The sequence below is a fragment of the Atheta coriaria genome, unplaced genomic scaffold, assembly GCF_025399875.1.
Source record: "Atheta coriaria isolate IRGN ID8LTWV9N9 unplaced genomic scaffold, Caltech_Dcor_3.1 hic_scaffold_8_pilon, whole genome shotgun sequence".
Classification (NCBI taxonomy): domain Eukaryota; kingdom Metazoa; phylum Arthropoda; class Insecta; order Coleoptera; family Staphylinidae; genus Dalotia; species Dalotia coriaria.
Genome location: NW_027045450.1, coordinates 400,311 through 427,080, shown reverse-complemented (window position 1 = coordinate 427,080; position 26,770 = coordinate 400,311). Strand labels below are relative to the sequence as shown.

At 38.0% G+C, this 26,770-nt stretch overlaps 7 protein-coding genes and 1 long non-coding RNA gene across 12 annotated transcripts in view; 6 read left to right on the top strand and 2 right to left on the bottom strand.

The window, feature by feature from the left end:
* Positions 1-5,242, top strand: part of trh (PAS domain-containing protein trachealess) — a 44,009-nt gene extending 38,767 nt beyond the window's left edge. Inside the window, 10 exon segments of the mRNA XM_065309563.1 lie at positions 890-963; positions 1,475-1,564; positions 2,126-2,288; positions 2,386-2,478; positions 2,481-2,548; positions 2,614-2,659; positions 2,662-2,913; positions 2,967-3,114; positions 3,167-3,291; positions 3,361-5,242. Coding sequence (XP_065165635.1) covers positions 890-963; positions 1,475-1,564; positions 2,126-2,288; positions 2,386-2,478; positions 2,481-2,548; positions 2,614-2,659; positions 2,662-2,913; positions 2,967-3,114; positions 3,167-3,291; positions 3,361-4,430 — 2,129 coding nt within the window. The 3' untranslated portion in view covers positions 4,431-5,242.
* A 648-nt stretch (positions 5,243-5,890) lies between these two features.
* LOC135797295 (protein-serine O-palmitoleoyltransferase porcupine-like) lies at positions 5,891-8,046 on the top strand. Its single transcript, XM_065309572.1, has 7 exons — positions 5,891-6,200; positions 6,276-6,412; positions 6,478-6,685; positions 6,757-6,991; positions 7,046-7,152; positions 7,206-7,429; positions 7,517-8,046. The coding sequence occupies exons 1-7, from the start codon at positions 6,181-6,183 to the stop codon at positions 7,942-7,944; spliced, it is 1,359 nt and encodes a 452-aa protein (XP_065165644.1). The 5' UTR covers positions 5,891-6,180; the 3' UTR covers positions 7,945-8,046.
* Positions 7,951-10,367, bottom strand: LOC135797294 (protein C12orf4). Of its 2 annotated transcripts, XM_065309571.1 has the most exons (6): positions 10,083-10,367; positions 9,767-10,028; positions 9,151-9,703; positions 8,880-9,059; positions 8,183-8,768; positions 7,951-8,121 (listed from the first exon to the last, which is right to left on the bottom strand). In XM_065309571.1, exons 2-6 carry the CDS (start codon positions 9,912-9,914, stop codon positions 8,038-8,040), a joined length of 1,551 nt encoding a protein of 516 aa, XP_065165643.1. In that variant the 5' UTR covers positions 9,915-10,028; positions 10,083-10,367; the 3' UTR covers positions 7,951-8,037. The 2 variants fall into 2 exon arrangements, with proteins under 2 accessions (XP_065165643.1, XP_065165642.1); XM_065309570.1 differs by having other exon boundaries at positions 9,767-10,367.
* Positions 10,368-10,885: 518 nt separating this feature from the next.
* On the top strand, positions 10,886-12,426 carry Gmppb (GDP-mannose pyrophosphorylase B). The gene is made up of 2 exons (XM_065309573.1): positions 10,886-11,747; positions 11,816-12,426. Exons 1-2 carry the CDS (start codon positions 10,886-10,888, stop codon positions 12,049-12,051), a joined length of 1,098 nt encoding a protein of 365 aa, XP_065165645.1. The 3' UTR covers positions 12,052-12,426.
* Positions 12,427-12,686: 260 nt separating this feature from the next.
* On the top strand, positions 12,687-15,595 carry Scsalpha1 (Succinyl-coenzyme A synthetase alpha subunit 1). Its single transcript, XM_065309574.1, has 5 exons — positions 12,687-12,922; positions 13,774-14,000; positions 14,302-14,523; positions 14,634-14,918; positions 14,986-15,595. The coding sequence occupies exons 1-5, from the start codon at positions 12,883-12,885 to the stop codon at positions 15,199-15,201; spliced, it is 990 nt and encodes a 329-aa protein (XP_065165646.1). The 5' UTR covers positions 12,687-12,882; the 3' UTR covers positions 15,202-15,595.
* On the bottom strand, positions 14,532-16,173 carry LOC135797298 (uncharacterized). Its single transcript, XR_010549510.1, has 2 exons — positions 15,883-16,173; positions 14,532-15,749 (listed from the first exon to the last, which is right to left on the bottom strand). It is a non-coding gene; the product is annotated as an uncharacterized lncRNA (long non-coding RNA).
* LOC135797293 (SAFB-like transcription modulator) lies at positions 16,166-20,514 on the top strand. Its single transcript, XM_065309568.1, has 9 exons — positions 16,166-16,252; positions 16,330-16,380; positions 16,820-16,917; positions 16,980-17,028; positions 17,369-17,759; positions 17,921-18,182; positions 18,418-19,298; positions 19,440-19,897; positions 19,967-20,514. Exons 3-9 carry the CDS (start codon positions 16,855-16,857, stop codon positions 20,269-20,271), a joined length of 2,409 nt encoding a protein of 802 aa, XP_065165640.1. The 5' UTR covers positions 16,166-16,252; positions 16,330-16,380; positions 16,820-16,854; the 3' UTR covers positions 20,272-20,514.
* A 391-nt stretch (positions 20,515-20,905) lies between these two features.
* Khc-73 (Kinesin heavy chain 73) overlaps positions 20,906-26,770 on the top strand; it is a 29,739-nt gene continuing 23,874 nt past the window's right edge. For 2 of the 4 annotated variants that reach the window (XM_065309565.1, XM_065309564.1), the window contains exons 1-2: positions 20,906-21,382; positions 22,338-22,428. In XM_065309565.1, the coding sequence (XP_065165637.1) occupies positions 21,328-21,382; positions 22,338-22,428 (146 nt within the window). In that variant the 5' untranslated portion in view covers positions 20,906-21,327. The remainder of the gene's footprint in view (positions 21,383-22,337; positions 22,429-26,770) is intronic. The other 2 variants (XM_065309566.1, XM_065309567.1) reach the window with 1 other exon arrangement.

The window sequence follows — 26,770 nt, the reverse complement described above, 5'->3', positions numbered from 1 at the left end:
ACATTAGCATTTAATGAATAAAAATGTCCCCGAATATCGCGGGAAGTCAAGTAAATCCCATTAGTTTGGGTCTTAGTGTATTCCCTGCTACCCCAGAACCTGCCAATAATGACGGAGATTAGCGATAATCTCTCATTTTCTCCATTTTTCCAACGCTTACAGAGAATTTCAAATAGAACCAATCTTAGTCTATAATATTCTTCTAAATTCTAAGACCAAAAATGTTTATATTGCTTGATTTACGTCCAAAAGTTAATTTATTGGAACAAGTTGGTGAAAACAAATATTTAGCTCTTAGAAATTGCTACACCTACCCCAGGATATACAAAAAAGAAATAGTAGATAAAGTAGGAAGCGAACTAGTTGTAATATATAGTATGTGTTGTAACAAATTGCGTTTAATGTCATCCGTGAAATATGACTCTTCGATGGGGCAGTTTATTACCCCCCAAAGTAGGTATCATACAAGATGTTCCCGAAAAAAACACCAAACACCATTAGATTTCCTCAAATAAAAAAGATTCAGCTATAAATATAGCAGAATGCAATTCCGAATGCATTTTTAATTCAAACGACCGCAAATCGAGATTTACAAACACTCGCACCCCACTCGAAAGAATTATTCGCACATAAAACACGCATAACTAGGTACATAGATACTGAATTGGTTGGTCAGGATGACATGATGAGTAACGAACCACATACTAACCCTACTGTTAGACCATATGCTCTTGAATTCGGCTTGTAGGAAATAATTTATAATAAATAAACATCAGCACAGATTTCGACTCCTACCAATTTTGATTATTTCCTTGTTTGGGTTAGGAATCCCCAAATAAAACCCTTTTATGCACTGAAATTCTGAGTCATTCATTTTTCTTATTTCCAGCAGCCAATCGACGGACAGCTGGTGGAATCTCACTAGACATATTCGAACAACATCAAGGCACCCACATACTACAGGTGAGTTAATTAAATATTACTTTTCTATGAAAAAAGGAACCAAAAACATCAAAAACTTAAAACATTCCAGCGTTGGTCAACAGCCGTTTGAAGGCTTTTAAGGCCTTGTTGTAGAGGCAATTTATTCCGCCATTTTGTTTGCGTGACGTTTGATCCCCGCGCGGGCGTGTGGTATGAAGAATGACCGTCGAAACATGACGGGAATAACTAACTCGTTTACTGACAAGTCCGACAACATCACGGGCACCCTCAGCCGCCAGCCGGAAGAGAGGAGATATTTTTGATAAATGTATTTCTCAAAACATCATCTGTCATTCTTGATATAAGAGAGAAAAAAAAACAACTAAATATTACAGCTTAAACGAGTGTTTTAATCTTTTTTAAATTCAAGTTTTTGATGTTTTTGCATTGACTTGGGTGCAATTTATATTTCTCTTATATTCAAACCTGAAGAATATGAAGTCTTATAAATATTACATGGTGTGTATGTTATTAGCAACTTTTATTGCAGTCGCTGGACGGATTTGCGCTTGCACTCGCCGCCGACGGTCGATTCCTCTACATCTCTGAAACTGTCTCCATCTACTTGGGTCTGTCACAGGTACGTACTCAAATTACCCGCAATTTTTGTTGTTTTAAGTTTAAAAAATCATAAAAATTTCGCTTCATAAAACAAGAGTAAAACGCACGCGAGTACTGCTGTCGGTACCAGTTGTCGGTGTGGTGTTGGCAAAGTTCAGAAACGCCATCCACCCAGCCAGCCCCGGGCACGAGAGCAAAGTCGATGCCAAATGCGCCTCACGTACTCCTGCAGGCGGCGTGCCTGCCATTCATAATGCGACGGCGGCGGCCGGGCCGTAGCACAATCGATAGGGTGTTCGCAACGACGGCGGCGGCGGTTGTTGGGAACATGGCCGACGCGTTCGACCTTCCGGCCTCCGCCGCCGCCGACGCCACGCACGTCCCAACGACCGCCCGTTGCACGTACGCGCTTATCACCTATAGTTTTAAATCTCTCGCGGCGCGCCCACACATACTAATTGTTCCTTGAACAGCAAGGACACTGTCAGTGGTGATCCCCGAATGCGTTTATTTCAATTAAAATTTACCCACATTACATCACATACACACGTGGATTTGATTTTCACTTTGCTATTTCCAGGTGGAAATGACGGGCAGTAGTATTTTCGACTATGTACATCATCAGGACCACAATGAAATGGCTGAACAATTGGGTCTTGGGTTATCACAAGGCGCGGGTATGGCGTCCCCGGGCAGTGGTTCAGAGGAAGGCGGATCAAACTCGGGCACCAACAATCCAGACGGTGAGAAATTAATTGATAATATTCAAAATAACCAGCTATAACCTCAAAAATAACCCCAAATCACAATTTTAAAATGGTTTCTCTTGATTTTTTCTAGTTTCCGACGGACAGCAGCATATTAATGAGTTCTCTTTTCCAGTGTCGACTATAATGTCGCTGGCGAACAACCCTGCCTACAAAGGGCTGGACAGAGCTTTTGTATTCGCATGAAGTCAACGCTGACGAAACGCGGCTGCCATTTTAAATCATCCGGTTATAGGGTATTTATTTTTTATTTCCCCACAATTTAAATTTATTCCTACTAAATTTACCAAATTCATTCCAGGTGGTATTAATGTTGTGTAGATTACGACCTCAGTATACGTTTTCGCACTCCGGAAATCACAACCGCCATTACTAGGAATGGTGGCGTTGGCAATAGCGCTGCCGCCGCCATCAGTGCACGAAATCCGACTGGAGTCTGATATGTTTGTGACACGAATAACGTTTGATTTTCGAATAGCTCACTGTGAACCAAAAGTATCTGAATTGTTGGATTACACAGCCGAAGAGTTAACCGGAAGGAACTTGTACACATTGTGTCATGGCGAAGATGCTAACAAATTACGAAAATGTCATATAGATTGTAAGTTATTAAAAATCATTGGAATTACAAGTTGTGTAAACAATTTTTTATAGTAATCAACAAAGGACAGGTTCTAACGCATTACTTCCGGTTGATGAACAAAAATGGCGGATATACTTGGATGCAAACCTGTGCGACAGTTGTGTGTAATTCGAAAAACGCCGAAGAGCAAAATATTATTTGCGTTAATTATGTGATAAGGTAAGAAATAAATTTTTTTAGTCAAAAATTGTTCTAAAAATTGTTTCCTTAGTGGTCGTGAGTATGAAAACCTAATAATGGATTGCTGCCAAATGGAAGACAACACCCATACGGTGAAACGCGAGGAGGCCAGCAACAACGACCCGGAAAACGGCAGTCCCGATGCGGATCGAGGAGGTACGTGTCCGGTACCCATTCTTTATACCAATCTAAACTAAACTAACACTTATGATGTCCGATACAAAGATGGCCGCAACAGCGGAGGCCCTTCCAACCCCCCACCGGAACCCCCACAACATCCCAATGAAGATAACAACGCTGAAGATGCGGGTGATTCACGCAGTCATCGAGTTGAACATCTCACACGCCTACAAACTCCAACAGAAAACAGGAAGACAATCAACGTGCGCAGGGGGACAAAACGACGCGCACAAACTGAAGTGAATGTCTCCTCTGATGAAGAAGAAGATGTACCCACAGTTCCCACCCAAGGAGGCAATCGTAATGTTGTTCTTAGTCCGGCGTCATCATCCTGCCATTCGAATACTGCTGTGGGACATCTAACACAACCTCCAGAAGCAACTGGTACCGGTACAAGTCCAAAAACAACTCTGAATCATGAAGAAACCAGTACTTCAGTGAAAGACCTTGAGAATGCCATGTCCAAACATTTACCAGCGTGTAAATCACCCACTTCCACACATCAACCTACTGATTTCAGTACGGATGCGTTGTTGAAACAACAACAACGTACAACGATTCAATGGATCGGCGCACATCATCAACAACTTCAACAACAAGCACCCCTACCTGCTTCTGCACTTTTAAGACAACTCTACGCAAATCGGGAGAGTGTAATCAGAGCGAATGTGCATGGCATCTCAACTACGGGTACCCCACGTGGTGCCACAGCCTACCCTTATAGTGAATCACAGGTAGGTCCATTACCAACACCTCCTGGGAGTGAAGGGTCATCATCCTACAGCGAGCACCAATTTTTACTCTCCCAACATCAAAATTACCCTTCGGGATATTCCATGGACTATCATACAGCAATGACGCCGCCATCAAGTGTCTCACCACGAGATAAACACCAACAATTGCATCCATCAACAGTGGCTTTTGATACCCCTGTATATCAGGATGTTTTACGTCACCAGTACCCTGATAGTCCATTACCACTGAAACCACAGGTGTATTCGTACGTGGAACAACCACAGTTTTATCACCACGGCGCAACCAGTGCCGGCTTTCATCTGTACCATCCCAGTAAGAGTACGCCAACAGCGCCAGCTAATTGGTACTCGCCCACATAGTGAGCGCATAGTTGAGGTTAGAGTAAAATATTACAGAGAACTGTACATAACGAATCATAATCATGATGAACGAAATTTTTCAACACAGCTTAGTTAATTCGTCAGGAGGCTATAATTTCTATATGTACTTTAAACCAAAGAGAGTAGATGAGGATATTTTCGTAAATTAATTATTGTGCAACAATATGAAAATGACATCGATGTTAATTTCAACCACAGACGTGCGGAGGACTGATTCTGTTGTGAAATGTTTAAATAAGTCCTCGTTTTGTTATAGCTTCGTACTTAACGCAATCTGCGAAATTTCATATCCTGTTATAGTTTCGATGTAAATACGATTAAATAATGAGCTATGCTATAAGTGATAACTTAAACATGATAAAGAATAAATCTCTAGATGTATACATTTTTGCTAAACAACAAACACCACCGGAGACATTCTTATTATATACATATACAAAAATGGCGAATGTGTAAAAACAGGCGGCCATATTGATTAGTTTGCTGGTTTTGTTTCATACAGGAATACAACGATAACCGATGTACATATTAAACCAATGCTGATATATTGAGATAATGCAATAAAATAACGCTGATTATTTGTGTTCAGATGACAAATTGTACGCTGCATGTTTGTCTATTATGTAATTGAAATCCGCAGGAATTGTTTCGCGAAGAAGGACGTCGGCGTAATGTATTATATTTCATCGGGAGCCATGGCGTTCAGTACAAATTTAGTACCGGCTTATTTCACATGAAGGAATACACATGTATCATATAATTTATGTGCAATATATACTTGATCAAAGTAAGTTTTGTTTTATTTCATAAATTCTATTTCAAATAAAAGCAGTTTACACCTACCTTGAATAGAAGACGAATATAATTGTCTACATTGAAAACATCACTTTACCTGACTGCACTACTACTCACAACTATTTTCCACTGTTTCATGGATGCATCGATTGTCTCAATAAAACCTGTGTTTGTTTACCTTGTTTTCTTTTCTCATTGTATCTAATTCACGCGATGTTTGTCGAATTTCGATCAGCGCAGATTGAATTTTTACTCGTTTTGATGTTTTGAGGTAGGCAATCTGCCGAACAAAGAAATAAAATTTAAATATACAATAAAAACATTGATATAAAGCCTAAAATCATAAAATATGCCTAAATAGTATTTTATAAATTATTTTAGTCTTATTTACGACCATTTTGGCTTTAATATAACTAAATAAACCACGAAGTATAGATTTAAGGAGTCCGAACGTCATGTTAAATTAATGGTCACGATCTAGGGGACCAAATATTCGCCAATAGATTATAGGTATTTTTAAATTTAATTGAATTCAATTAAACATTCATAAACCAGCACGTGTTCACGTGTAATAATAATCACGAAGTATCTAAACACAGGAACGTCATGTAAACAAATTGTCTCAATGTTGCTTTGAACACGAACCAACGTACATCGATTTACTCGCAAACCATGCGCAGCCAGTGGCAGAAAAGAGAACTATTAGCTTTGTATATAATTGTGAACCATAACTACGACGCAAAAGCTTATACCGTTCGGACTCCTTATATCTATACTTCGTGAAACAAACAATTAAAATAAAATAAAACAAAACATGAACCTAACCCTAAAATTTTTTCACACCTAGCTACACCGGTTTTAAAACTTAAGTTTAGTACATATTTGAACAATTCCCAGCGGTTAACTTCAGTGATTTGACTCAAACATCAGCAAAATGTCGTACGAAGACTACAGGTATACTCAACAGACATACTTATACTAAATTTCTGATGGTTTAACTCATAAAACATACGTTTTACTTATTTTTAGTGAACCTGACATGGAATATCAGCCAAGTTGGTCAGAGCTGTTTGAAAACTGTATTTCTCCAACTTTATCCCAAGCCTTCATATTTACTTCACATCTATTGATGTACAATGTTGTCTACACCTTCAATCTACACTTTTGTAAGTTATTTTTCTTCATATTCACATTAAATGGTTAAATATGACTGTGGTGCTTGCAATTTTAGTTTGTACATCAGAGAAAAGATTTCATATGCTCACAACACTCACAGGACTATGTTTTATCTACATGTGTGCTTTTCGGTTCAATGAAGAAGCTTATCATGTCTTACCATTGGTGTATGGGGCTTATATTTTGTTACACACATTTAAAACTTTGAATCTCAATGTTGGATACTGTATTGGGAGTGTTATTGTTCCAGTTTTAATTGCTTAGTAAGTATTTGCTTAAAATATCAATTTATGAGCACAAATAAATTAGAAACATTGTTTTTTTAACATTTTAGTGAGTTTGGATATCAAAATCATGCAGCCTGGCTGAAAATTAAAAGTGTAGTGATGGTGGCAATGATGAAAGTGATCTCGTTAGCGTTTGAAATGAACGATCCAAAGAGCAAACACCAAAATATCCCGTCGATTTTGGAGTATAGTGGGTACATTTGGTGTCCAGGTAATTCAGTTTTAGGTCCTTGGATAAGTTATAAGGATTACGTTGAGCGTTTTCACAAACAACCGAAATTAGTGAGATAAAATCGCATTTTTAATCAAATATTTGCATTAATAAATGTTTTTTAGTCTCTCCAATGGTTAATCAGTATTTTTCAATACACTGTAACAGCTTTACTTTTTGTTGTACTCAGTAATTGTGTTGTTACGTATTTTATCACAGATTCAGTCAATAGGTAAGTTTTTTTGGTGTAATTTGATTGAAACTTGGTAAATTGTTGTGTTTTAGATATGTTTTAAGCTTTAGAGACGCATTAATCTTCCGATTAAGTCATTATTTCATTTCTTATCTCGGTTCTGCCGCGATGGTTGCAGCAGCGTTTAATTCAAATGAAGAAAATAACGGAAAATGGAAGTATACTATTACAAATCCTATAGAAATCGAAGTACCGAGATCGCTTGTAAGTGTCGTGATCAATTGGAACATTCCAACGCACACCTTTTTAAAGAAATGTAAGTTTTCACTATTCACAAAAGTTAACCTCGCATTTTTTGCGATGTCTAACCAATTCTAACCTACGATACTATTCGAATCCCTAGACATCTTTGCTGGTTTCCTTCCTTATGGAAACTTCACCGCAGTGTTAATGACTTACCTCGTGTCTTCGATGTTACACGGCCTCAACATCGAAGTTTCTATGGTTCTGCTCTCCCTCGGATTCTTCTCGTTCGTACAATTCAAGTTCCAAGATGTCGTGGCGTCTTTCATCAATTGTTGCACACGCGTCCGAGCATGTCGCCACTGTCGCCACACCAATAAGTATTACATGCGGCCTATCTTCAACTTCCTATTCATGGCGACGACGGTAGTCTACCTAGCATACACTGGATGTTTAATGACTACTATAAATCATATTGCTAATGCCGATGAAGTTTTTGATTCTGTCGTCGCACGATGGCAAGGCGTAAACTTGTACGGGCATTATTTAGCCCTCGCCAGCGTATTTCTAACTTGTATACTCACATAATTGACGTAATGTTTATACTTATTTATTGATCAAGTAATATCAGTATTATTTTACGCTCTAATGCAAATTTTACTTACAAATATTAAAAGATACTTACTTTAATATTAGCGGGTTAGATACTTTGAAGATTCTTGGCAGCATTTCCGTTAAGGATTGAAATACTTCACTTGATATTCCCTGGAAATATCGTAAATCAAATAATGTAAAGATAAAACAAGTTTTTATGTGGCAATCTTACCTCCGGCAGCATAAACTGCAAATTTTTCAATTCTGAACCACCCCATGATGCCATTTCGATCATGAAACCTTTCACGCATTTAAAAACCAACTCGGCGCGCTTGTCACACCAAGCCACCGTCATTTCATCAGTCATTTCATAATTCAACAACAGTGGAATGGTCAGTGAAGTTACATCATTGGAACAAGCAGTTTTTAGAATATTTCGCAATCCAAGCACAACAGGATGGCGACTGTTCATGTCACTGCCGCGCAGGGTATCATCTACTACAATATGGAAGATAACATGCGCTTGTGACAAATTTGAGTGTTTTGTCGTGTAAAAATCGCCTGTTTGCAGTTGATTGGTGTTTTTACGCACTGATGCTGCATCTGCTGAGTCTTTTATCTGTTGTTGAAGAGTGTTGATCTTTTCTAGTTGATCATCAATGTGTGGAAAGTGGAATTCGGTTGAAGATTGACAAATCTCACGGAAATCTTTAGTTAATCTTGAACCGATTATATTGTCTGTCATTAGGACTATACCGTGTAGATCATTCGAGTAGAGGTTTAGAGCTGTTTGGAGAATTTGCGGGGTTGGCTCAGAACTTAAAAGATACAAAATTTGATTCAAAAATTTTAAGATTTTCTGATGGAATAGATAAAATGTACAATTAATTTCAAGTTAAATATAAAAACATGTGTGTTTTTGTGCTTACCATTCACTATTATTGTTTACAGCACACAAATCCATCACATTCGCAGACAAAATGCGAATATTATGCATTTGTTTCAGCTGGGAACCCAAATGAATAGTAAAACTCTCTTCTAAAATAGGTTGAGAAACATCATTTGAGTAATATGTTGTTGAGGGGCACATTGCTGGTAAAGTTGGAGTGCTATATAAGAAAAAATAAATAATTTAATATTTTCTTCAGAATTGGAGAAAAAATGTCTCAAATTCTTCCCAAAATCATTTATTTTACTTACTTTGGCGTTGGTAATGAACTACTTGCTTGTTTCTCTTCCAACATTTGCATCAGCCACTCTCTGTACTCCCTTCTCTGCACTTCTTTAATAGTATCCAACTCACTAGTCAATTGCACTTGCAGAAAACTCTGAGATTCAAAATGTTTGCTTGCCAGCTCATTAATTTTACTTTCTGTAACATCATCTTCTAATCTCTCTAATGCTTTATTCATCTCCTCAGCTTGTTCATTAGACAATTCAGTAATCTGCCTCTTTTTATCTTCACATAATTTCCTGACTGCATTAGCATAAGTTTGTTCTAAAGTGAGCATTGTTTCCAGTGCTGGTGAATGTACCATTTTATGATATGCAGTGGCAAAAAGTTCTTCATCAGATGCGCATTTTCGCTCGCCATATTCGGCCATTTCTTCACGCATTAAACGCTCCCAATCTTTTATTAAATCTTCATAATCTGTATCAGTTTCCAGAGCATTTGTGATCAAATTTGTGGTGTAGTCATTTTCATAATTGTCGTTTTCTTTACGAATAAACGCTTGTAGTTGACTTATCAAGTCTTAAATATATCAAAGGTGGGAAAATTAGATAAAAATTAGTGTTTTTAATTAGAATTTCTTACCTTTTTCAATGTATCTAGGCAATCCATTGTTGATAATGTGCAAATATGCCAATTCTTTGATGCATCCTTCATAAGGAATAGGAATATACATGTCCACATTGTTGTTAAGTGTTTGAAATTGAAATAATTTCAAGTTTAGATCTTCCATTATCAGTTTTAATATTGTTTACAACTAAAACTCTGATAAAAACTTGGCGAACTTCACTTGGGAGGCGTTTAAAGGTTAATTTAATGATGTTCACAGTATATCAATATCATAACACTGTAATATAGACATTAATTAACAGAGCCTGCAAAATTATATGCTGGATTGAACCTTGGCAGAGCTGAAATATGCGTACACTATTGTTATAACAATATAAATGCAAAATCTGAATTATTTTTAGTCAAAAGGGCATTCCAGCGCCATCTATGAACCATATATCTGTATAATCTACTAGAACAGGTGATTGTTTATTCTTATCATTCGTTATTTGTTACTTTATGATCAGATAATACGTTGATTCAATTTTTAATCTCGAGTTCTCCGAATTAAAGACACAGGGATGCATTTTATTATTTTATCTGATATTAATGCAATTATTTTTGTTACTTCTCCAAAAAATAAACATATTATGATGTATAATTAGTAAATGAAAGTTTTAAACAGCAGAATAATTGCTTTTTATAATAAAAAAGCCAAAATTGGTTTTGTTTGTACAAGAAAACTTTGTTGACGTTTCCATTAGACGTCAACTGCGTCAGCTTTTCGCACCAACGCCCCACTACAATCGCTAATCTTTTACAACAATTTCTACAGAGTTTAAAATGAAAATTCTCAAGTAACCCCTCAAAGTTTTATCTTTACGGTCATAATGTACAAAGTTCATTGATACTTTTTATACCTGCAAGTAGCTTGTTTAACCTCAAATAATTACAAACAAAGAACAAGAACACCAAGCCTTGACTCTGTTCCATAGATTAAAGTTGTTATCTGAAATTTGCTTGTTAGACGATTCGTGCAAGTGACGTGTTCATAACGCAGCATTTCATCCAACAACCGACAAACATAAGGTACTTACATACTATTCAACAGCTGTTTGTTAAGAATACTTAATCATTGTTTACTTGTAGAAAAAAATGGGCCCAAAGACCGGCATGAGAGCACTCATCCTCGTCGGGGGTTACGGCACGCGTTTGCGTCCGTTAACACTAAGCCGGCCTAAACCCCTAGTCGAATTCGCCAACAAACCAATTGTGTTGCATCAGATTGAAGCATTGGTTGAAGCAGGAGTGACTGAAGTTATCCTAGCTGTTTCCTATCATGCTGCTGACATGGAGAAAGAAATGTCTGCACAGGCTGAAAGATTGGGTATTAGCATTGTATTTAGTCATGAAGAGGAACCTCTAGGTACAGCTGGACCAATTGCCCTGGCTAAGAAGTATCTCAGTCAAAGCAAGGAACCATTCTATGTGCTCAATTCCGATATTATCTGTGACTTCCCATTCAAGGAACTAGAACAGTTTCATAGGAGTCATGGTAAAGAGGGTACCATTGTTGTGACAAGAGTAGAAGAACCCTCAAAGTATGGTGTGATTGTTCATAAACCCAACGGACAAATCGAGCGTTTCGTAGAGAAGCCCCAGGAGTTTATTTCGAATAAAATCAATGCAGGGATTTACATTTTGAATCCCAGTATGATTAATCGAATTGAATTACGACCGACTTCCATTGAAAAAGAAGTTTTTCCGGGTATGGCCGATGATGGAGAGCTTTTCGCGTTTGAATTGCATAGTTTCTGGATGGATATTGGACAGCCAAGAGATTTTCTGACAGGAATGTGTATGTATCTAAAATCCCTTAGGATACACTCACCGGAGAAGTTGTATAATGGTCCTGGTGTTGTTGGGAATGTCCTGGTTGATCCCACGGCGAAAATTGGTGCTGATTGTCAAATTGGACCGAATGTTACGATTGGTCCAGGAGCCATACTGGAAGATGGTATGGATCATGTCAAAAATTTGACCGTATTGTATTCTAACCTAAACTACAATCTACTTACATTTTAGGTGTTTGTGTGAAGCGTTGTACAATCTTGAAAGACGCCGTAATTCAATCACACTCGTGGTTGGAGAGTTGCATCGTCGGATGGAGGTCCATGGTTGGAAAATGGGTGCGCATGCAGGGTACCACTGTCCTTGGAGAGAATGTCATTGTCAAGGACGAGATTTACATCAATGGCGGACAAGTGCTGCCACATAAGAACATCGCTGCCTCGGTGCCGGAACCGCAGATTATCATGTGATTTTCTGCTGTTTCATAAATATAATGTAAAAATCTATGCGACTAAAACAGAGGACTGCAAATATATTTATAGGTTAGGAGATAGAAGAAGTATATAAGAGTAATATAAGCAGAATGTTAATTATTTCCATGTCACGCATGTCAAATACGGAATTTAGTGCAATGTGTATGTAATTTGTACTTTTATAAAATCATCCGGAATGATTTTCGACGTAGTTTTACTTGTTTTCTGTCACAGCTTTTATTTTTGAAATATTTGTGTAATAAACTTTATTTTTTTGAGAATTAGATTGTAAAAACTCAAAAACTTGTTCGATTGCATACTGATATGTGTTAATTTTATTGTTTATAACATAAAATATTGTTTAAAGTTTGATTTTACTTCCTTTTGACGCAATGTTTGAAAATCTTGCAAATAATTCAAAATGGCCGCCGAAAAAATTGTACAACCAATCAAAAAATGACATACCTATAAGCGATATCGTTTGTTTATAAAATTTCACTCGTTATCAGACCATTTATCGCTGAATTATGCTAGTTTTTAAACAATTTGCAGCTTTGCTTTTCAAATATTTTGTTATACTCATGCGCACTTTGTTGCCGGCGCGCTAGTGGCGACTATCTGACAACTGTGTGCTCGCACTTTGCCCTCGCCCGTCTTGCTTCTCACGTAGCGAACGTTGGTCAGCTGCACACACCGCCTTCGGCCGCCTTATTCCAAGTCCGCTCGCCGGAGTGTTCATCGGCCGCCCGCCCGTCGAAATTCATCCAGCCGCATTCGCTTAGCCGCCACCAACTCCACACACTTCACATCTGATCGATACGAGCGAAAATGGCCGCGACGACCACAGCGAGAATCTGGACACGGCTAGGTGAGCGAAAAATTATATAATAATTCGCCAAATCGCATTATGCCACCATCGCTTGTTTCTGCTTTCTACCTAGTGCAGTGTATTGTCCTACTAAATCTAATTTTAACATACTTTTCATCATAATTAAAGACTTGGATTTGTTTAAAATGTTCACTTGTTTCAAACAGTTGAAGATCGGTCAATCAGATTGTGCAAAACTATTGTACAAATTGGACTTTTGTTTTAGTAGTGCAAAGTTAGTTGTGTCATATATTCAAATAAATTAATCAATGTGTAATCACTAATCACTTTGTGACATTGGCGACAGTACAAAGTCTGTGATTTTATTAGATGCTAACCTCACTTCCAAGTTTAGAAGTTTCGAGACCTGTTTTTCTCCAGTTTTTAGTTAATTACTCATTGATACAACGAGGTAGCATAATGATTTTTGTTGTAATCGATTCACTATTAAATTATACGTTAAATAATGGAAAAACAATCCTGATAACAGTTAATTATAAAAAGTTATAGTGAAATAAAGTTGATGTTTGTAAATTTCAACAAAATTGTTTATAACTTTTGATAAACAATTGTTATCAACAAGATTTATTTTTAATGTAGTGCGTAATTTAATGCTAAATTTAATAGTGAAAGAATTATTATTGTAACTTGTTTCGTTTTTGAGTTATGATTAAAAAAACCATAACAAAATTAAATTTTTACGCGTTTATGCGCAAAAATCGATTCGGTATTAAATTACGCGTTCTATTCTTACAAATTCGATGTTTAAACTCATTGTGTGAGTTAGTAATCAATTAAAAGCTGAAACCAAACACATTTATGACTAATCCATATAATTTTGAATGTTTTAGGTGTTAAATACAGCCAAGGTGTCCGCTTCAACAGTTATAACACCACTGCCGGTAACCTGCGATTAACTGGCAACACGAAAGTCATCTGCCAAGGCTTCACCGGCAAGCAGGGCACCTTCCACAGCAAGCAGGCGCTGGAATATGGCACCAAGATGGTCGGCGGCGTGTCGCCCGGCAAGGGTGGCAAGACGCACCTTGACCTTCCCGTGTTTAACAGTGTCAAGGAGGTAAAGTCGCACATTCGCACACAATTAACAAAATTAAACGCACACAGCGCCGTCACAACCAATCAGTCAATCAGTAAGTTGGTTTTTGAAGTGGTGTGGACAAGTAGAGAGCTAATAGTGAGCTAAACTGCATTCTAATGCTCATAAATGGACATAGTTTCTTTAAAATAGACATGTATATAATAAAAGTGTGATTTGTTGTGATGGCATGTGAGTAATATTGTTAATTTAGTCTTTAGACTGTGTATTTAGTTTGATTTCTGATGTATTTTATAAAATTTTGTTATTTTTTGTCTTTTAGGCGCGCGCAGCAACAAATTGCGATGCCACCGTAATTTATGTGCCACCACCAGGCGCAGGTGCCGCCATCATCGAAGCTATCGACGCTGAAGTGCCACTGATTGTGTGCATCACTGAAGGCATCCCTCAGCAGGACATGGTGCGCGTCAAGCATAAACTGCTCAGGCAGAACAAGTCACGACTTTTGGGCCCCAATTGTCCTGGTATTATCGCTCCAGAATTAGTACGTACCAAGTTTTACTTCAATTTTATTACCAAATATAAAATCAATTTGTTTTTTGCATATAAACTTGAAAAACTAGTTTTTAAATGCTTTTTTTACCTTGTTTATAGTGTAAAATTGGTATTATGCCCGGTCACATTCATCAGAAAGGTGTCGTTGGTGTAGTATCGCGTTCTGGTACACTTACCTACGAGGCTGTTCACCAAACCACGCAGGTGGGTCTCGGCCAAACGCTGTGCGTTGGCATTGGTGGTGATCCATTCAACGGAACCAATTTCATCGACTGCCTTGATGTGTTCCTCAACGATTCGGAGACCAAGGGCATTATTCTCATCGGAGAGATCGGTGGTAACGCTGAGGAGATGGCTGCTGAGTATTTGATGAAACACAACACCGTGAGTGCATATTTTAGGTTAAATTCAAAATGGCGGATGTAAAAATTAATATTTTGATGATTTTTAGGGACCTAACGCTAAACCTGTTGTTTCCTTCATCGCTGGTCTATCTGCTCCACCTGGCAGACGCATGGGTCACGCTGGTGCCATCATCTCCGGCGGTAAAGGTGGCGCACAAGACAAAATCAACGCTTTGGAGAAAGCCGGAGTTATTGTAACCAAGTCCCCCGCGCAGATGGGCACTGAACTCCTCAAGGAGATGCGTCGCCTCAGCATAGTATAATCCCCCACAGCGTGCTAAACCAATTGTTGAATTTTTAAATTAATGGATGAGATTTATTGATCTAAGTTCAAAAAAACAAGACACGCAGAGTCGCCGCCATTTCTACGTTAAGATGTAGCGTACTCATCGTTAATCATCGTCAATCATGATATTCGATCGATTTTATTTAAAAGTGTAAACCAAAAATGATGTATGTAATGCAAAAAATGTACGTGGAACATGCACCGCCTCATCTCTAGTGTGCATCTTTTATTGTTATCCATTTACCACTACTCTAATTAATATAAATATAGTCTTCGTCTGCTTCTTGAAAGAATTTAACAATGAAATGTGAACAAATATTAATATTCGAAATATACGAACATTGTTAGACGAATAAAACGTGTTGAAAGTAGTTAGTATTTGTTTAAATTATGTCAAAAACATGGCGGATGACAAGATAAACAGGAAATGGTAGTGCTGATATGTATATTTGGTTGCCTATCTTAAATTCAAATTTACAAACCTATAAATAACTGCGACTGTCAACTCCATCTTGTTTATATTCACTGTCGATAAATAAGTATCATACTATTATTTATTTATTACTTCAAAATTATCTAATCTTTTCGGATGAGTATTTATCTATTTAATATTTGCACGCCCTTTGACAAGCATGCGTAGAACCTTTAATTGCTTTACCTGCGCATGCCGAGTTGCCGGGCGGCCATTATTGTTGACTGTCGTTCAGTAGCTTGATGTACTCATCACTACACATCGTACATGTTCAGCGACTAGTCTCGTGTTTATTGTGATGTTCATATTCCCGGCGTGCTAGTCCACTAGTCGCAGCGAAGTTATTTATAAACGAAAGCGTTTTGAAATCTCGCTAGTCGCAGCATCCGCCCGATTGCAACGTGTGAGCTCGCCGCATTGCAACATCAACATGTCCGTGTTGTTGGACGGTCGCGACATCAACGAGCTGCGCGTCGTTGATCTGAAGGCCGAGCTTGAGAAACGTGGCTTGGATAAGAGCGGCGTTAAGCAAGTGCTTCTAGAACGCCTCCAAAAGGTACACAGAAAGAATCATCCTCAAACACTAAATATTAGCTAAAATATTCAATAATTCATATGTTAATTTGTGTCTAGGCTATTCAAGAAACGGAAAGTGAAGCTGATGGAAGAAAACTCCTATAGAAGGTAAAATTAATTATTTATCTATGTAGAAACTGTCTTTACACAGTTTACAGTGGTATTAGTCAAGTTTCAAGGCTTGTAGACTTACATATTATGAATTTAATGGATTTATGCACATCAAGTGCATCTTTAAGCTATTTTTAACATTTTTCTATGTCAAACTCCAGGTTTCTCACATTTAACAAGTTTATTAGCTTCAAAATACAGTCTGGCGACTTTTTATGTATGAATAACATTGCATTGTTTTAGTATTAAGTTACTATGACAACTTCGAACCTCAAAATCAGCAATTTTTCATCATTTTGCCTTGTCAGACTTCTTTACAAGCTTCAATTTTTAGTTATTTCGCATCCAAGCGTGCGTATGCATGTAATTGGTGATTAATTGAACAATTACTGTGTGAATCATTGAAATTAAGCTTAATAATTGTGATTATTTACAGAGGTGAATGAACAATCGCCAAATGGTGCAGAAAAGATGCAAACAGACATGAATACCGATGATTTGGAGCTAGATTCGGCTGAAGAGACTGTTGAGAAGGTAAATATTGTACTAAAAGTTGTTGTAATATTTGTTTTATTTAATTTTTAATAAAATTGCAGAAGAAAATCAAAGAGGAGTCAATCATTGATGATAAATCTGCAGTCAAAGGTATGTTTGCTTATTTTTTGCGGTTATTAGGTGCTAAAATAAGCGTAAGCTGGTTTCCTGTTGAGTTGTTAGTCTATAAGTGCATAAAAATAAACAAAGTGACACATGGAAGTGGAAGCAGAAGCAGCTTTCGACACGCAACTGAAGTTGATTACCTTGCACGACGTAGTTTTTAAGTTTAATGTGTACTAGAAGTGTCCATGTCGGCGTCCGATGATGCTGTGCAGCCGACAGAAGTGTTACCCACGCACAGACACACGACGGTTGCCCAAGTTGCAGCGGTATTAGTGTTCGCGAGGTTGTCCCGATGATTGATGAATGCAAATATTTTGCTTGCTAGATAACGCGACGAAAGAAGAAGACTCACGGGACGCGGACGTGAAGCAACCGGACGACGCCAGCGGTGCTAATGGAAATGGTGAGACCGATGGTGATGTCGACCTGGCTGTAAAGGAAGAGTTGGACAAGTCGCTGGAGTTGTCTCTGCACGACGATCCGACTGGGGCGAAACAAGAGGACGTCAAACCCGAGGAAGACGAGGAGGACATCGATGGCGATGAAGAAATTAAACCGGATGGGGATGCTGTAAAGGACAAGGAGGTGAATGGTCAAGATGAGCAGACTACTACGAATGGCGATGAGAAGAAATCAACAACCAGTACCACAGCATCAACAGCTGGAGTAAAAAAGGATCCGGAGCAAGCTGATAAAAGCAACAGCACGTCGCCGAGGTTGGTTGTTGTACCACGCGAAAATACGAATATCATCAACTCATTCAACGCAGTTGTTGTTTAAACTAGAATTATTACTTTTGATTACTTTTTCAAGGCGTCCTCGGCGTGTTTTCACACTGTATTGATTGTGCGCTCTCTTTTCTAATGCCCTTTTGTAGCAAGATCAAGGAGCGTCTCGTGAACGATCAGAATCGCAACCTGTGGATAACGAACATCTCGCAGACGACGCGCGCGACCGAATTGAAGCAGGCGCTCTCCGAACACGGCAAGGTTGTCGGCGCCAAGGTGGTGATCAACGCGCGGCATCCGGCTGCCTGCTGCTACGGCTACGTGCGCATGGAGACCGTCGCCGACGCCGACAATTGCATCGCCAAATTGAACAACACCGAGCTCAACGGGCAGATAATACGCATTGAAAAGGTTCATACAAAATCACACACAAAACAAATATTCATACATGCACTGTTTCTCACACACGACTTAACTCAAAGAAGAAGAACAAAACATTATGTAATCATATCCTTCTTACCCCCCCGCCGAGTGGAGATCTAAGTTTAAGCATCGTCTTCTTTGTTGAACTTTGTCGATGGTCAGAAGCTGTTTGCGCACAGTGGCCGGAGCGAAATTTCATGACAATGTTTGTGCTTTCGATTAGGTAAGGCCGGATCACCTCAATCCGAACTCCAAGGCGAAGCCGGACACGCCCACGAAGGAGAAACCCTCGCAGAAGACGCCCGTACGTGCCCCGACGCCCACGAAAGAGGAGGCTAAAAAGGAGCGCAAACCAGTGGAGGCCCCCTCGAAAGACGACCGGAAGGATAAATCCAGGACCGAGGATCGGAAATCTACCAGTAGTGCTGCTTCCACAACCAAAACAACCGATAAAGACAAGGAAAAGGAAAAAGATAAAGATAATAAAGAATCTTCGAAGGAACGTAGTCGGGATAAAGAACGCCGTCGTACAAAGAGCAACAGTAAGGATCGTATTCGAAAACGTTCTTTATCCTCTGGTAAACCAGATCACCGCCCACCGCCGAGACATTTCAACGCTCCGCCTCGAAGAGAAGTACCAGCCGTACGTAAAGAGAAAGATATTCTCACATTCGATAAGATAAAAACCGAACGAGAACGTGAAAGGTTGCGCGAACGCGAAAGAGAGATGCGCATGCGTAGACGTGAAGAGTCTGAGCGTGTGAAAGAGATTGAAAGGCGGCAGCGATCCGAAGAGGCGCGCCTGGAACGCGAAAGACAAAAGATCAAAGAGGAACGCGAGAGGTTAGAACGTGAGAGGGCGGAGTTGCTCGCACTCGAACGTGATCGTCAGAAACGCGAACGGGAGAAGATTGAATTGGAGCGTTTGGAGCTGCAACGCGCAAAGCTCCGTATTCAGGAGGAGGAGCGTCGCGCTGTGAAGCGGCCTGCGCCGACTGGTTTCCGCGATCGGGAGGAGCGGTCGTATGAGGAACGCAAACGCCCGGTGGCGGAGAGGCATTTTGACGAGGCGCCGCCTCCGCCTCGGTTTGATGGACCCTCAAGGTAAAAACACCACAAAACAACAAAAAAGGAACCTAAACAACTTATTTCCACAGGATATTTATATAAACTTTAAAAATACTCTTGTAAAATTAAATATTATTAACATTTCAATGATTTTAATGTGAAATTTATTGTTTATAGCATTAAAACACGCGAGACTTCGCCACCGATGAAGAAATTCTCGTCGACATCGACCAGTAAGGACTACAAACGTCTCAGCTATGAAAAGCGTGATTCTTACCCGCCTAAAAGGGATTACGATGAAAGGACACACTCGTCTACGATGTCGAGGAGTTCGGGAAGTGCTCCAGTCCCGAAATACGAGAGTAGTTCAAGTTACACTCGTGATAGAGACATGAGGACCAGCTCAGATCCGAGAGGCTCCGGCGTGCGTAGCTCGAACTCAACGGGGATGAGTGTTTCGTCATCCAAATACAACACATCCGATAGTAAAGTTCGATATAGCGAGCGTGAACGTGACAGAAGTCCGCATTTCAACAGTAGGTCTATCCGGGATGACAGGGAGCGACGTCCAGTGTCTGATGGTAACAAATCCGACATCAGGAGTTCTCGAGAACATAGATATCCCGACCCTAAAGGTTAGTTTTTCACTTATAACCTATAATTTCATAATTACATAATCTAATTTTGTGTATTTTGGGTTGCAGTTGATTCAGTACGCTATGATCGTACATCTTCGTCGTCAAATACAAGTTGGACACAGCATAAAACATTTAATCCAACGAATAGCTCTACAAGTAAGCCGTGGAGTAAAGAAACATGGAGATCTTCGGATGGTACGCCCAGTACGGGCGATAGATGGAGCACGAACACGTCGAGGCCTGGTATTCCATTCTCGAGCAATCCTAGTATGAGTTTAGGTCCGTCCTGCCCGCCGCCGCCTGGTATCAACACGTATGTCAACGATCGGTTTGATTACAAATCAAACATGAGCAACATGCGCAAATATTAAGCTGTAAACAATTTCTTTCGTTGTTATCGTATGTTTATGACGATATTGATTAATTGTAATCATTTAACGTTCCCGGTAGACACACCAATGTGTTACTTTTCATTTACTGACGAATTTTTTATCATGGCGAATGGAGGTTCAATGTAGAGGTATTAATGTTCAGAGTTTAGTTCTTTTCTAAGTTGACCAAAGTTTGATTTGTGTAACTGTGTCATTTACATGTTTATTAAAGTAATAACTGTACTTCTTATGCGGTTTGAAGTGATTTATTGGCGAAATTTAGTAAATTTTCGTTTTATTAAGTACATTAAATTATGTGCATATTGGGTTGCCTATATTATGTTGGAATATGTGGGAGTTTCAATGCTTTTGTGTTGGAAATGCTTAAAAATGATTGTTTTCTGTGTGATTTTATAAGTTTTGTGGTTTAAATATGTTTATTTCGTTGATGTTTTTGTTTGTGTATATGTTATATGTTGTTGGACGGAGTTATGAAGTGATTTCTGGGCTCCTGCAGGAGTGCGGGGGCGTTGAAATCGGGTTTTTCTGGGAATCAGCTGAAGCGGTACGCGCGACACTCGTACGGATCGATGCCGTGAGTCAGTCGTGTTAGCTCGGGCCCGTCCACGGAATTATTGCGGCCCGCCGTCGTGGGTCGTGGAGTGCGCCTGTCCGTCTCGATTCCACCTTGCGCAGCGTGGCAGCCAGCAGCAGTCGATCGCGATCGGTGCTGCTAGCGCCGTGTGACTACAACTAGAGTGAGCCAGGTGCACGGACGCGCGGTGAATTCTCCTCGAAAACACATCACATCCGTGAAACATGGCGCGCCCGCCACCGCCAACATTATATTGCGAGTGCGATAAGTGAGACAGTGAGACGATGCGGTTGTGATATGCACGAGGACGGATGACTAGCAGCAGGCAGCAGCAGCGCCCGCAGTTCTAGCGTGTGATGTGCTGTTATCGCGAAAAGTGCGAGGACACTACGATTCGGTGCGACTGGTGCAGATAACTCTCTTTTTATGCGGAGGATTACCACAAGACGCTGAGCTTAACCATGGCGACTGATAAAATTAAGGTTGCCGTGCGGGTTCGGCCCTTCAATCGACGAGGTAACAACCAAATAACACGTCACGTTATTATTATTATTGTAAAAAAAACCTGTACGTTAAAATACCAGCAGCGATTGGTCATACTTCAATGTTATTCATTGACTGTTGTTGTTGTGATTTCGTCATTCTGATATTTAACAAATCACCGCTTAAAACACGCTTAAATTTACTAAAATTTAGCGAGAAAAAGTGAGATTAATGCGGGAAATGTTAAGAAAGGCAAAGGGCAGCAGTAAACACAAGTGAATCCTGCATGTTGACAAATTCATTGATTTATAGAGCATTCCTCGCGAGGGATAAAAGAATAAAAGGGAAACAAGACGTTTGATTGATGCGTCTTGATTCATCCGCAACTCAATACCATTTTTTTATTTCTCCGCTTTCTTTTGTTTGTTTGCCTGCTACTAAAAAAGAAATCAATCACACAAATTTCCAAAGTCTGATTTGTAATTTTTATTTACTTTTTTTTGTAACACTGAGTAACTGTGCAAAGTGCATATCGCTGGTTAGCGTTCACTTTCAATTGACACTGATTTTCTCAGTTTGCGGTGTGATGTGATTCAATGTCGTTCAACAGACGTTATAAATTGATTTTAATTAACTTACTACATGAATATAATACACATATTGCATGTTATTCAATATAGGCAACCAAATATACTTGTAAATATCTTAAAATGCATTTAAAGTTACCTATGTATTAAATTCGTGTTAAAAGTTGTTTAAATTTGTAGAAAATGCACTTTGCACATGACAATGTGTTGTAACGTGTTTCTATCAATATTTCCATGGATTCTTAACAAATATTGATAATATTTGATGATAACAAATGATTATAGACTATACCCTACCTCTGTAAGCATATTGGGTTTGCCTGAGATTATTTATTTAATGTTATCTGTAAAACATAACATTTTCCAATTTTATTAACTGTAAAATTGTATTTTTTGTCCAGAAAATGAATTGGGGACACCCTGCGTTGTCGAAATGGACAACCTTCAAACCATACTCCATCAACACACGCCCACCATGGAGAAAATTGACCGGTGAGTCATCAAAACCCACATAATATTTTCATTTTCACGCTTTTCTTGTTGTGTTTTTTTTTTCGGTGCCTTTGCTAGTTATAAAATATTGATGAAAGATTTCCTATGTCTATTTGTATAGTCCGGCGCGTTTTGGTTTTAACTTTTCCCAGCGGTGCTCGGTCGGCACTTAGCAAACAAATTAACGACTTCACAAGTCTCTTTGCAACTCGAAATTGTTTCGGCAAACAAAAATCAATGCGCACGCCGGGGAGACTCCTTCATCCTTCCTGGAACCGGACTTATAGCTGCAGATCCCACGTTTCTTGGTATTATCACTCGAGTAGTGGTGATGAAGGTGAATAGTTGGGCCTAAACCGCTGTTAACATAATTTGGTGTTGTCGTAGGCGTCGGTTGTAGTAAATCTAGTCGAATTTCGACATTCATGGCTATAGAATGTGTTTATGTGTCGCTGTGGGGGTGTTCATTATGTAAATTTATAAATAGTTTACTTCAGGGTGTTAAAGCGTGCAAAGGGTGCACCTGAACGTTTTATAACCTCAATATGCGTAAGGGGAAGTATATAGTTGGGGGACTTTAGAAAATGCGAAAATAATAGAGTAAAAGTTTTAGTTTTTTTACGAATAACTCGTGGAATATTTATGCTAGGATTGTGATTCTTCGACGACATGAATATTAAATATTTTATTATTGAAATGTGAAAACATTTTGTTGATCTGATTATTGCAGAAAAAGTTATTAACAATTAAAGTTGGATTTTATAAAAAAATCGACAAAATTCACACAAATTATTACATAACTTTTGTTAAAATAATGTTATGAATAAAATATTTTTACACGTTGATGCAGAATTTAATATTTTAGAAATATATGAAAGAATTTTTCTTTTATCTTTTCTGTTTTTGAGAAAGTAATTAAAAACTAAACTTTTACGTCAACTAAATGCGACGTAACCATATAACGTATTTATGTATAGATTTTCTGTTGTGTTTTTTTGTTAGACAGTTCACGTTAAACAGAATTAAAAATTCAGCAGCCACGGGCAGAATTTTGGGGACGTTAGGGTTTTAAAATTGTCGGGCACCGTCGAAAAATGTGCGGTTTTCGGCGAGGTGAGCTGCGTGTGCATTATTTATGCGATTTGAGTCACCGAAAGTCACAACCGAGGGTTGTTTGCTGTTTCAACTGCTTCACCCTGGATTACGTAAAGGGTGAGTCACGACACTGATACACAAACACCCAAAATACAACACAAACAAAATTTAAATACAATTTTTGCATTTTTTAGATTTTTTTAGCGAAATTTATTCAATTTTCCAGTTTGAATTAAATTAATCATGAATAAACCCCTGAAATGATTGTGATTTCAACCGTGAGTGTGTCATGTGAATCATGTGGAAATAATGTGCGTATGTTAACAACCCTTAAGTGACCTCGTTTAAATTAAGGGTAATTTCAATTAGTCATAGCCAACTTACCCTTCTATATGAAGTATGCAAATTAAATCAGTTAATTTAGTTAGAAATTTTTGTTTTGTAAGTTTTGTGTTGAAAGTTTTTAATTTGCGAGCTCGTATCGCAATCGCATGCCTCACGAATAATAAATGCATTCGATTGTGCAGTGTTGGAACTAATGAAAATTGCCGGAAGTGGAACAAAACGTTCGGCTAAAGGCTGAAAAGTGTTCAAGGAGCGATGAAAAAATTAAGTTGTGCACTGGTGGTTGAACGTGAGCGAGTCGCGTTTTGATCGATTGTATTATGAGGGTAATGACCAAGAAAATTAGTATTTTACGGCTTGTCGTAGTAAATTTGACATGGCAACTGTTGCTTCTTGGCATTTTTTTAACTTTTCAGAGAGTGAAATAGGTCAAAACCGAGATTTTAGGAAAGTTTAGTTAGAAAAGTTTAGATTTTCTGCAAAATTGGGACAAACAAGGGTTGTTTTTAGGAATGTTTAGGATTTGTTGTAATTAAAAATGGGTAAATTTCAAAAAGTCCTGTTTTTCAAGTTTATTTGTGAAATTATTAAAATTTTGCAAAACATCATGAAACATTATTTTATTCCCCTAAAATTTAGGTTGTTATTCGTAATTTTAAGAAAAACTAAAGCTGCGACTAAAATTTTTACATTTTGTGGTCGAAAACTGTTAGAAACTATTTTAATAACCCGTTATAATTTATAAATACCGAACTACGCTTAATATCACGTAGTTTATGATAATATAATCCCAAAAACTCTTTTTCTAAATCTTAAAGTAGTAAAAACCCTAATCTGGTAATTTAGTAACAATATGTCGTGCTGGGCATCAATCCCTGAATTTTACGATCCATTGGATTTAGTTACCGACATTACCTGCATTGCAACTGCCACTAAAGGTGCCGCAGATAATTGCAATCGTATGCCCCGTGCTAAACCCCCACTGAAGTTTAATGAAACGCTTAGGTAGGTTCGAATAGTTTGCAACGTTTGCATAGTTATGGTTTGCATGCGAAAATCGATAACCATAAACGACACGTTGCTCTGCGCCGCGTGTGCCGTGGTAAACGTAAAAGTTAAGCGTTTTAAGGCTTTTACTTTTGTTTAATTCCTGGAAGGTTTTCCGAGCAATTCGCGCTTGCATGTTTAGCTCTATTAAGCGTATAATTAAATTAGCGATGGAAAAATGGAAGAATTACGATGAAAAGAAAAGAATGCAAATTTTACAGATTATATTATAATCAAACGCAACATTATGAACATTTAATGTATAATAATAATAAATATTTAATATATAGTCATGGTAGCTTAATAATAGAGTAAAATGTTTAATTATTTGCTAATTACTCGTGCACTGTGTATGTTAGAGTTATGGTTCTTTGATAAAATCATTTCTAAATAAATTATTTATAGAATTTCGAGAAGATTTTGTTGATTTGATTAGTGCATAAAAAGTTATTAATATTTAAAGTTGGATTTTTTAAAAAATTAAAAATTCCACCCAAATTGTTAAATAACTTTTGTTTAAATTATTCCATAAATAAAACGTAGACGCATATAAATGCAGAATTTAATACTTCATAAATGTGTGAAGAAATTTTTATTATATATATTTCAGTTTGTGAAATAATAATTAAAAACTAAAATATTATAATCAAACGCAACATCATAAAATTAATATTAATATAATAATATTAAATATAAAAATAAACAACGTGATATATCTATTAGCAGCGTTTTAGTTACGCCTTTTTACAGAATTATTAAATATTAATAATTTGAAGAAATTTCAGTATGAATTGTTTCGAATCGAAATGCGATAATTTATGATATTGTAAGCGGAATGTTTGCTCGCGTCGATCGTCGAATAAAACGTTTAGTACACGCGAGTGCGTGTCGTGTATGAATTATGCTTCGTGCATAAATAATTGGAAACGTCGATGGGCTCGAGAGAGATATCGTCGATTGTAAATAAGGCACGCGTGCGGTTATCAGCGGCAGGACGACAGGACGACAGGATTATCGATGGCTGGGATGAGAGACAGGATAATTGCATACGTAGTACCTATACTTTCCATGTTGTATTTGTTTGATTAATATCTACATAATAAACAAATATATAAAACTGCGCATGCGCAACAAATAAACCACGCCTTAAATACACTTGACGCTTAAGTAATAGTGGGCGGAGCAAAATCGTCTAAAAATATCGGAAAACCGTAAAATTACTGATATTTTTAAAAGTATAAACACTTAATTCATCTGATAGTGATAAGAAAATCATGAAATTAGATGTTATCTATTTTACATTATATAATATTAAATATTTACTTTTCGTATGCTCAAATAGTGCAATTTTGAATAAATAAACCGCGACACGTGCTCAATACGATTATCTTTCTACGTGCGTGGGTGGGACACTACAAAACACACTCTCGTTCAATGCGCAAACTGTTATTACACATTTGCTGCCATTAAATGCATACACCATGTGTGCAATGTTCACGATAAACGTTAAAATGCAATCTGAAGAGGACTTTCAATAATTATAACTGCAACTGCACAAAATTACATTTAAACTGTTTCAATTAATATTTATTTTTTAGTTTTTATTGAAAATAATTAATTTGCTCCACCCCTAACTCGCCATTTATTATTTTTATAGGTTAAGTAAGTAGGCGGAGAAAATGTTAGGTTATGTTTATGTGTTTATTGTAGCATGTATAATTTTACGTTTAGTGTAGTATAAAATTAAATGCACTTTTGTTATGCTAGAATTCCAGTCAGTTTCGATAATTTCACGGAAATAATTCATGTGAAACGTTGTTAGCTTCGCAATAAAGCAGAAATATTGCATCGCAAT